Below are 10,747 nucleotides of genomic sequence, written 5' to 3' on the forward strand. Positions count from 1 at the left end.
TGGGGCAGGGCAACACCAGGGACAGAACAGTAGCTCGCTATGGGAGGCAGAAACAGGGCTGGCACGGGGGGTGACAACAGAGAGGGGACAGAAGTCAAGCAGCTGTGGCAGTCCTACCAAAACGCAGAGTGAGCCCAAGAGAAAGTCACTGCCAAACACTTGTTGTTTCTGTAACACATCATTTCTGCCCTGGAGAAGGACACCAGACACCCTGCAAGACTGGGGAGAATGGGCCAGGGGAAAAGAACCAGGAGACCAAGACCCTGCGGAGGAGCATTTCCACATCTTGCTTCATCTCTCTCAGATGAGTCCAGACCCAGAGCACAGAAGTGCAGGCAGGAACACAACGCTGGGGGAAGCAGCGGGCGGGACGGAGGGCAGCTATTTCTTTGAGACTTCATAAAATTTGCCCCACTTCTCCTCCACCCTCTCAAATAACAGTCATGCACTCTCTGAACAAAAGGCCTGACCTTTTAATTTAGAGAGTCGCCTGTTTATTTTAAAAACAAGTACATGTAGTAAAACAAAAATATTGGAGTCATTAGCAGTTGTCATGTATTAAAGCAAAACAGGTCCAACAAACATAAACCACCAGATATCCACCAAAATAATTAAGCACAATAAAGCCATACTTACTACTCAATACTTACTACTCAAGTACATGAGAAAACTTAAATAAATCTTGACAGCATTTAGTGACTATCATAGATTTTTTAAAAATAACCCTGCAATGTAATCACTGCATGTTATTATGTTTCCCAATCAATTTCTGTCACCCTAGTTAACTCCAAAACCAATCTCAACCTGTACTGGGTCACATTTTCCAAGTTACATTAGTCTTCAGATAGCACAGCCCAAGACTGAATGGATGGAGGACACATCCATTTAAAAATCAAGAGGTGCAATGAGAAGAACATCGAGGGACTATGCTGCCCCATCAGCAACAAAAATCCTGCAGAAATTGCAATGTTTTAAATTAATACTACCCAAATTTTGGACATTTATTTTAAGTTAAAATAGTTTTACTGCATGCTTCAAAAGAGCCCAGTAAATGTTCCTCCTACCAAATTCAGAACAGATGTTTATAAGCAATCTGAAAATCCATACTGAAGCCAAGTACACAAAGTTCACCAGGACAGCACACTGCTACACCAGACATACAGCCTAAGTTATTTTTCAAGGCTTCTCTCAGCTGTATAAAGCTTTCATTGGCTCTGATAAAAGCTGACACAATCTGATAGTCAAAATTGTCTTTCCATCATCCTAGTGAGGTCTCTTCCTATTCTTCTTTGCAAATACTACACAGAAGAAAAAAAAAAGGAATATTTGGTGCAGAGATAAGCATGAACAACTGTGAGTGCTATTTGAAGATATAACGCCTGCTCAAAGAGTGAAATCTTTCTTCATCTTGCCCAAGCTTTTGATGTATATCTTCATAAGGAAAGGGAGCACAGGATAGCCTCCTTGAAAATCAGTGAGTTCTGCAATCTGGCCCACACAAACGTCACAGTTCAAGAAGAATACGCCTGCATGCACCACCTTTAAAGTCTTATATTGCTATAACAAAAGTATTAGGCATCATTCCTGAGCAGTCTCAGTCAGAAACATCCTTCACGATCCACCAGTGCTTTGGACAGCCTTGGAGTCCTGCCCCTTTCCTCTCACACTGAGACCCTGAGGGAAGGAGGGCAGAGGAGAGGAGAAAGTTCTCTTATCTGTTGTACAACCAGCAATTAAGAAAACCTTTCGTAGAAACATAGGTATATATCTATATATAAAAATATATATAGAAGGTGATATAAGTTATTATACCATTGCATCAAACACATTTGAAGTAATGTTTCACAATAGTTTTAACGAAGTAGGTTAGATTTTCTGCAACAGAGTCCATGTGCCCTTTGCTAAGTCCTGCACAGGTAGCTCCCGAACTTGTGAGCCCGATGGACTGCTGTTAACTCTCAAAAAATGCCACAGGGCGAGCTGCATGCCTTAACATCAAGTTTTTAAACTAAGAGCACTATGATCTTACATCTTACCCAGACCTCAATTGACAATCTACGAAGGAAAGCGTCAAAAAAAAAAAAAAAAAAACTTATACCCACACACGAGGCTTTGCGCTGTGCTATGGGGCACTTTTTTTTTTTTTAATAGTCCTGCCTGCCCAAAGACTGCTTATACAGCAGTTCTCACAATACAACATGAAAAAGGAACATGTCCAGGGTACGTGCAAGTTATTTGGGAACTGCTGGAGGAAGAACAGAAAATGCAGAGAAAATGGCTCTGGGGAAAAGGCTTGAGGAGAAGCAGCTGTGCTCCATCTTGGTCACAGCTATACCCTCCTGGACACTTCCCCCATCCCGCTCCAAATACGCTCCATGCAAACCCAGCCTTCCCTTCCTGCTCCATCCAGCGCATGGCCGAGGTCCACGCCAAGGCTGACCCACTGCCTCGGCTGAGGGCTGGGGGCATTACACTAGGTTACCACGAGGACCAGCATTTTTAGAGACGGCAGCGCATAAAAAACTAGCAGTGCTTCCTACTGGCCTATGTAAACAGTTAAAGGCTAAATCCAATACTGTAAATGTCACCATAACAATACAGTATTGGGCTTTAAATCAGAGCCCCAAGCATGAGAAGTTCCCTAGATCCAGTAGAGAAATTCCTGACAGGAATATACCGTCTTCTCAGGGCAGCCCCACCAAGTCTTGACGTTTGAAAGCCAGGCACACATCACTCCGCTAGCAAAGGAACCTGCGTTCCCGTTTCACAAACTTACGTGCTAACAATGACGGCGTTTCTCAATAGCTTCTCCCTTACAGCCAAAAATAACATCACACTTTCATTACAAAAGTCTGGTATTTTTTCTTAATAGCTCAAGCATTGAATGTCTGGCTATAAACTATAAATGGATTTTACCAGTTCCCAGCTCCTATTTAATACTTGAAAATTATCTACCACTGTAATCAATTTACACCACCCATTTAGGCTTCCCTATTTTGTTCTGAGGGGAAACGTATTTTGGCAGAACAAGTACCCACTTAACCACAACATAACTTCTTTGTTTTCTTTTTAATGTAGAGATTAATAAATGTAAAAAAGTGTTGGGTGGTTGTTATTGCCATTTTTAAAAGAACATCACACCAGGGGATATTCAATTTACTCCCAGGACAATGGTTTGGGAATGAAAAATACTTTAGTCTGTCAGAGAAAGGCTGATGATCCTGGCATTACAAGAAACACTCACCACAAGCTATTTAAAGTTCAGGCAAAGAAAAAAACACTTTTGCCTTTTTTTTTTTCCTAACTGTACTTTTTAGCCATTGGGGAATAAAACCAAAGAATATCTCCAAAGCTAAAGTAACGTTAAGCAAGGAAAGGCTAAACTCAGCTTACTTTCATGCTGCAGCGCTTCTTACACTATACCAGCCCATATTTAAATGGGTTTTGTCCACAATTGTGTTATAATCAGATTTATATTAGTTGAACATCTGAGTTTTAACATAATAACGCACAGAACCTTTTAGAAGTCAGTTTTGAGTTAAAGCCAAAACATACCTTTCCATTTCTATTATTTAAGACTAGCAACTTTTTCTTCCAACTCTCACCAATATCTTTTTCTGTTCGCAAACACCCCTCGAGCAGAACAACGATTTTGGTGAATGCCTAACTAGCAGCGACTTTAAAATAAAAGTTATAAAGGCTTGAACAAAATCCATCAACAAATAAGAACGTAAAAGCAGAAAACACCTTACTGCACCACCGGCCAAGTGATTAGACTATATATATATATATATATATGTATATGTCCTTTAAGCTGGGCCGTTCTTCGAGGTGCACCTTCAGCCTGCCCCACAGGGTTATCCACCTCAGAGGCCGGCGCAGGCACAAGGCTCTGCGAGGGGCTCGCGTTAAAGGCAGGGGCGGTATCAAGCCAACGAGGGGCCCTCGTAGAAGGAGCTCACGGCACTTTCCAAGCGCGGCTGCTTCGAGCGCCGGAGCCCTCCGGCAGCAGGAGGCACAAACCCAGGGCTCCCGCCGAGCCCCAACGGCTCCCGCCGAGGCCTGCGCCGCTTGCGGCCCCCTTCCCTCGCGCCCCGCCGTCCCGTTCCCGGGGTTTCTACTGGAGACGGGCAAGCCGGGGAAGCGGCCGAGCCGAGCGGCAACGGGAATATCCGGCTCCCGCCTTGGCTGGGGGAAAAAAAAACAGCCGCCACAAAAGGCGCCGGGAATTCCCGCGGCCCGGGATGACAGCCGGGGGCTCGGGAGGAGGGCAGCGAGGGGAACAGCCTTTAACTCTTGTTTTTAAGAGGCCTTCCCAAGCTACGCGGGGCGCTCCAAGGACGGATCCCGCTCTCCCCGCGCCGCGCTCCCCCGCCGCAGCAGCGCCCGCCGCCCCCGCTCCCCCGCACCTCTTGCTGAGCGGCCGGACCCGCAGGGCCACCTTCACGGTGGCCATGGCCACGGCTCAGGGGCGGCCGCCCCGGCAGCTCCGGCCGCCCGCGCCCCGGCCCCGCATCGCGCCCCCTGCGCCCGGGGAGGAGCCGCCGGCCCGGCCCGGCCCGGCCCAGCCCGGCCCGCCCCGAGGGGAGGGCCCGGCCCGGCCCAGCCCCGCGGGAGGGTCCCCTAAGGGCGTTAATGCCCCTTGCTCATCACCCCGAAGGGAAAGCTAAGCTGCCGGCTTTGGAAACTCCCGCAGGTTGTGCTGGACGTAGAAAACTGAGCCTCGAGCCCTCCAGAGCACTGCCAGCTGAGCTCTGCTCTGTTCCAAGCTATTGCATGGATAGAAGTTACGCACTTGAGTGGCGATTCCTGCTCGTTTTCTGCCAATGCTCTCACCCACTTCTATTGGACTTTTTACTCTGTGTTTCCATTTCAAAATAGTAGCAGCTTTGTGCCAAGCTCCCTAATTATCGTTGTGTTTTCATTCTCCATTCCCTTAATAAAAACCCCCAAAACAACAACAAACTACAAACAAACAACAACAACAACAACAACAACAAAAAACACATGGTATACAAATGCCTTTCAACAGCTTTAATTTACCTAAAGTAGCACTGCAAAATAATCTGAGCAAGAGAGATTAGCCTTGTCACTGACGCACAGGATCATGATTCTAGAAGCCTGGATTCTCTTCCCTTCTGTATCAGAGAATGCAAAAGGAAAATAAATAAATAAATAAATAAATATCACAGAGCTCTTCTGCAACTCTGTAGATGTTCCTTTCCATACCTGCCATGACTGCCATATAGGACTTTAGGTTTAAAATCCTGCATGACTTGTAACAGCTGTTCACATAAAGATCCCATTAAAATTTAAAGAGGTCAGGCTGCAGTTTATAATCTTAGATTGTATCTACTAGCAGTCTACGTGACTTAGTCCAAGTCATTTGCATCTTCTTCACTTCTCAACAGAAGCAGGAAGAAAAAACAGCTACACTTACATCCTACAGCAGAGAACATGTAGGTCGTTAGACTGCGACATTACAGCCAAAAGAATAATACATTTTACAGAGAAGAAGGATGGGATTCTCAGTAACTTTCAAGTATTTAATATATGGCAGACCAACTGCAACGAACTTAATCTGACCGTGCTCAACAAAGAATCAAGTATTTCTTCCTTAATTCTGCTTTACTTCTTGTCTGTAAAACACAGCTTGCACAACAATGCACAGATGTGAATGTGTCATTAATCAGATCAACTACTGGGAAAGTTGTGGGCTGCTGAGCCACCTAGTGGCTACCTTCAAAAAAGAATGGTGGGCTTAAAAAAAAAAAAAAAAAAAAAAAAAAAAAACACATGCTGTTGAACACAGGAACTGAGCTGACAACTAAGCTGATCTATGCAGCTACAGAAAGGAACAAAGTTGTTACCAGTTCCTGTTTGACCATGACTCGAATGTTAAGTTTGAAGTGCCCAAGGCACCCAGCACTTACAGGTATCCTACCGGGGTGTTTTACTAACAAAACTTTTAACACACACAGACAATGAAGACTGGGCATGACTGGTAATTAAACAAAATCAGTGATAGCTCCATGGAACATTAATTTTGAGGGAGGCAGCAAAGATAGGACAAGCAAAAGAGACTAAATACATTTATCATAGAAACGCAGATGACGAGTTAGTAGAAATTGCATGCATCACTTCCCTCCTTTTCCAAGGAACCACATCAGTCACAATATTGGCTAACAAAACAACTGGATTTTTCATTTCTGCTGTTTCCAGGGAAGCGTGTTCCAGTTCCACTCACTGGGTGGTGGTTTGAAATCGTAGATCCAGTTTAGTTTCCATACCAACTTTGTACTGTTTTGATTACCAGATTTTGCAACAAAATATCAAAAGACTTCTCTTTATAATCTAGTGCCTTTATTGAAATTTTATCATGACAAAATATAGTATTTACAAAAACAAAAGTGGACATTTAGCAAATGAACAACCAATACAAAACACAAAACACACAAAAAACCTTCATTGAAGGTACAGGCTCTAAGTCTTCTCACTGATTTGCCTTTGTATGAGCTATTGCATTTTTTTTTTTTAAACTAGCTGAGAACTTATCTGTTCAACTACCATGTAAGAACAGGAACCAGGAATTCAACAGGAACCCTGTAGCTAGTTAAGGCACAATTACATTGTACTTCTCAGAAGACTGCTAAAGGTTGGTTCTGCAAATGTCCATCCTTTCTGCAGAGGAGATATTTGTCAGGTTAAATAAGAGCTAAAGTCGAATTCAGCAGGATTGTAGATGCTGTCAGAATGCACCTCTTTTTGCACTTCCCTCCATTTTAGTATTTGCTCTGTCAGTTCCTCCAAATCTCTCACTAGTATCTCTGTTTTTGTCAGAGCAGTGTCCTGAAAAAGAAGAGAAGCATTTCATCCCTGCATGTCCTGTCCTATTAGCAAGACCCAAAACTAGCCTGCACACACAAACAGCATTGAGGTCTTAATCCTGCAAGATGCAGAAAGTTCAATTCTTTTGCTACTCACCATATCCTTCATTAAGGTGGGTATCTGAGGGCTGCTTCTTACTGTCTGCAAATGTTTTTCAAGCTTCTCAATGAAGGTCACAGCCTCAGTCAACAACTCTACTATATACCTGTAGTCAAGAATTAGCCATCTTACTCAGAAGCTTTGCAAAACAACACAGGATTTAATACTTACCAACTCCTACTTTCCCTGTGTTTTTTCTTAATCTTCTCCTCCAGTTTTAATAAAGTCCCTGACCATTTAACTGATTTTTCAACAATTACCACTTTGATTACCCACATATACTCTGAGCAAGTCACAGTGAAAGCAGGATGACAAACATAACACTTCCTGCTTATAGGAAAGCATAATGAATCAAGCATTTAATACCTCTCTAAACATGCAACATGAACCTTTATGAAATCTTCAGAAGACAAGATCAAATCACTCTAAGCAAACATTCATGAAAAGACTTAATACCTTTCTATAAATTCAATCAGTGAATGAACTATTAGTTTTTCAGCTGAGGTTTCACTAGCTATTTTCCTCCACTTCATGCAAGAGTGAATGACAGCATGTAACTTTCACTACCTCTGCATTCAAACTGATTTGGATTCATGCATACACAAAACAATTATTTTCCATATACCTACTTGTGGTAAGGAGCCTCAATAGGCAGGCTGTCTTGACATCTGGGCCTAATTAGCCTTTTTCTGAAAGCCCTTTTCTCTTTCAGCACTGCTTCCAAGTGGTTGTTCATATCTTGAAAGATCTGGCACTTTTGGTCTATAAAAAGAAATTGCAAAGTTGAAACTTTTGGCCTAAAATGATGAAGAAAGATAACTGGAGTGACTTGCATTAGATTATATAAGACTTAACATGAGAATTATTTTGAAATAAGTCTTAATCATACCTACTTTTTAGATATGCAGAACTACAGATAAACCAACAACACTAAGTAAAATGTCTTTAAGAGCTGAAATCCACTTCTTAATCTGTATCACAGAATTGAAGTATTACGACTTACATCATTAGCATCACGCCAGCATCAGTAAGCTAGAAAGCTTTTAAGCACCCATCAAATTGTAGTAGTAAAAGCTAGGGAAAAATACTGAAGAAAAATCCACATGCTTCCAAACCACAAAAATTAAGATCTGTGCAATTCTAGGGACACTAGAGATGAAGAAAAATAATATATTAGGTTGCTGGAAAAGCAGAGAAGTGACACACAGGCCAAGGGAAGCAAAGCATTATATTGACAAACCCCTGATGCTCCACTAACCCCAGGGACAAGAGGACACAGTGACACATACGCTACTCCTACTATCATTGGATAAGGTGCATGTTCTTTACGGGCTAATTAAGCACTTGCCACCTCGAACAAGCTATCCAGTGAGGACAGATGCAAAAATTTCCACAAGTATCATGTAGTCAAGGGAGACATTAATCTGATAATGAAGTCATTTAACACTCACATTTTTTTCTAATGCATAACTGCACTTACTCAAGTAAAAGGGGTGAGTAATGTCTGCTGTCTCCTTCTCCAATTCCAGGATTTCAATTTCCATTTTTTTCTACAATAGTAATGAAAATTAAATGAAAAATATTTTTAATTAAGAGACTGAGACACCTAAAGAGAGACCAAGACACATCTGTGCTGTTTCCACTGTTGAGGGTTTTTTGGTCAAAAATATTCCAAAAATCCTTTTGGTTAAAATTTGTGTTAGAAGAGACAGATCAGGCAATTATTCTTAAAAACACAGAAGCTTATCACCCACAAAGCAGTTTCATTATCTATAATGTGCTTAAAAAGTTTCCTCCTCCTCCTCATAAAAAATAGTTTTTTTTCATTGGCTGAGGGATAAGCTATCTCACACAAACCTCTTAATTCTTTTCAACAATAAACCTGTGCAAGAGCAGCAGACACCTTTCTGTGATCCGCACTATTAACCAAAAAATAGGTGCTTTGAAATGAGACCAAAACCATATTTTTTACATTCCTGACTGAAAGCAATAAGCGAGAGAAGTAGCAAATAAAAAAAGTATAAAGTAAAAAAAAGTAGATAAGAGGCTTAAAGTGAATATTACTGTATGCTGAAGACAGACAAACAGCTGTGACTCAACAGTAAAACTTGGAAACACCTGCTCAACACTTGTTTACCTTTACTATGTGCTTAAAAAAAAATCATAGCCTGTTTAGAAAAGAGTAACTACCATAAACAGCTAAGAGTTGTGGTTCTTTAGGCTAGATGGGAGCAGACTGGGGAAGAGACAGAAGAGGAAGACATCAGTGTTCTGGGCCTCACAAGGAACAACTGTTTTCCTTGGTCACTGTGAGAGTCTATTCCATGCATAAAAACTTTCAGCAGAGAAAGTTAAGTAACCATGCTACAGTCGAAAACTATTTCTTCTAGCAGGAGGATGATGCCAGCTGTCTCCTGTTCTCCAGAGAAGTACACAGGCCATTTGTCACATCACTTTGCAGCAGGACTACAGCCTGAATCGCAAAATTCTACAGGTATAGTTCCCCCACTAGCCAGCAAGGGCTCAGAATACACCATCATAAAATAAAATCCAGCAACTAATAGGAAATTAGGTAGGAAATGACTGAGGATAATTCTTGCTAGCCAAAAAAATAGTTCAGCTGTCTAAAGAAACACCTTTTTTTTTTTAATTTGCAATCAAAGCTTTACATCACACTGCAGTCAAAGGTGTGGACCGCTGCCCCTTTCCAGGTATACTGAAAAATTTAATTATTTTCTTCTTTTCTGGGGACAATTCAGTCCATGGGGAAGACCCTACCAGACGAATTGTTTTAAACACCAGCCGCGAGGCAGCGGCACCCAGCGACAGGCGCTGCCTCCGCGCCGGGGTGCAGAGCTGGGCAGCAGCGGCCGGGCCCTACCTGATTGATCTCGGCTTGCAGATTTGCGATCTGCTCCCTCTCCGAGAACCTCACGAAGCAGGGCGCTTTTGGACAGGTTAAGTCCAGAGCCTCCTGTGGAAAGAGCAGAAAACAGTGCAAACGGAAGCAGGAGCACATGGAGCCTCCCCGCCCCTCGACCGTTACCCGCGGCGCCGGGAGAGCCGTTATGGCGCCCGTACCTGGCTCACGACGCCCGCCTCCAGGCAGCGCGCCAACACGGTGGCCGCCGCCGCGGACTGCCCCTCGTCCCAGAGGTCGGGGTCGGCCATTTCGCCGCCGGGCTCGCGGGCGGCTGCGGCGTCGGCGCCCCGCGCCTCGGCGGCCTCCCCGCGGCCCCGGCGCCGCGGGCTGTCGCGGCCGGCGGCGGCCGCCGTTGCCGCGGTGACGGCGCGGGCGCGGCGCCCCGCCATGCCGTGCGCCCGGGCGGCGCGGGCGGCGGGAAGCGCGCGCGGCGCCGGCCTCTGCGCCATGTTGGGCGCGGCCGCGAGCAGGTTCCGCTTCCGGGCGGGCCCTGGGGCGCTGCCGGGCGGCGCCACCGGCGGGTCGGGCCGGGCCCGGGCCCAGGCCCAGGCCGGTATCGGGGTGGAGGTCGCGGCCGTGTCTGCAGGTGGGCGCGGGGCCGTCTGGCAGCGGGAGCCAGGACAGGGATATTTGGGGCTGTTAATGCTCCCCCTGCCGCGCGTTGGGTTTTTATTCCGCGGCCGGTTCCGCAACTCTGATCCAGCTGGCGCTCGTGCTGCCCTCGGCCGGGCCTCGCCTGCCCTGGGATCGGGCTCAGCTGGAGCTGCGGGGTTTCTGCTTCCAGCGTCAGGGCAGAGGAGCCAGTCGTGAAATAACTATCCCTTCTCCCTCCCCACG

At 44.9% G+C, this 10,747-nt stretch overlaps 2 protein-coding genes across 2 annotated transcripts in view; both read right to left on the reverse strand.

Annotated features, from left to right (window-relative positions):
- The window catches only part of STARD9 (StAR related lipid transfer domain containing 9), an 83,211-nt gene extending 78,698 nt beyond the window's left edge, over positions 1 to 4,513 (reverse strand). Inside the window, 1 exon segment of the mRNA XM_088520461.1 lies at positions 4,410 to 4,513. Coding sequence (XP_088376587.1) covers positions 4,410 to 4,456 — 47 coding nt within the window. The 5' untranslated portion in view covers positions 4,457 to 4,513.
- Positions 4,514 to 6,676: 2,163 nt separating this feature from the next.
- Positions 6,677 to 10,359, reverse strand: HAUS2 (HAUS augmin like complex subunit 2). The gene is made up of 6 exons (XM_088520425.1): positions 10,069 to 10,359; positions 9,869 to 9,961; positions 8,468 to 8,537; positions 7,617 to 7,749; positions 6,985 to 7,093; positions 6,677 to 6,849 (listed from the first exon to the last, which is right to left on the reverse strand). The coding sequence occupies exons 1-6, from the start codon at positions 10,357 to 10,359 to the stop codon at positions 6,700 to 6,702; spliced, it is 846 nt and encodes a 281-aa protein (XP_088376551.1). The 3' UTR covers positions 6,677 to 6,699.
- Between the last annotated feature and the right edge of the window lie 388 nt (positions 10,360 to 10,747).

Source organism: Tinamus guttatus, unplaced genomic scaffold (genome assembly GCF_059628265.1).
Source record: "Tinamus guttatus ecotype Peru unplaced genomic scaffold, ASM5962826v1 Tinamus_guttatus_pri_ptg000089l, whole genome shotgun sequence".
Classification (NCBI taxonomy): domain Eukaryota; kingdom Metazoa; phylum Chordata; class Aves; order Tinamiformes; family Tinamidae; genus Tinamus; species Tinamus guttatus.

What these genes read in the sequence shown, in the direction of transcription:
- HAUS2 (XM_088520425.1), bottom strand. Translation starts at nt 10,359, where the DNA reads ATGGCGCAGAGGCCGGCGCCGCGCGCGCTTCCCGCCGCCCGCGCCGCC. An exon ending in TGCAAGCCGAGATCAATCAG is followed by an intron (nt 8,538 to 9,868) that starts GTAGGGCCCGGC and finishes TTACTATTGTAG; the next exon opens with AAAAAAATGGAAATTGAAAT. An exon ending in ATTGAGGCTCCTTACCACAA is followed by an intron (nt 7,094 to 7,616) that starts GTAGGTATATGG and finishes TCTTGACTACAG; the next exon opens with GTATATAGTAGAGTTGTTGA.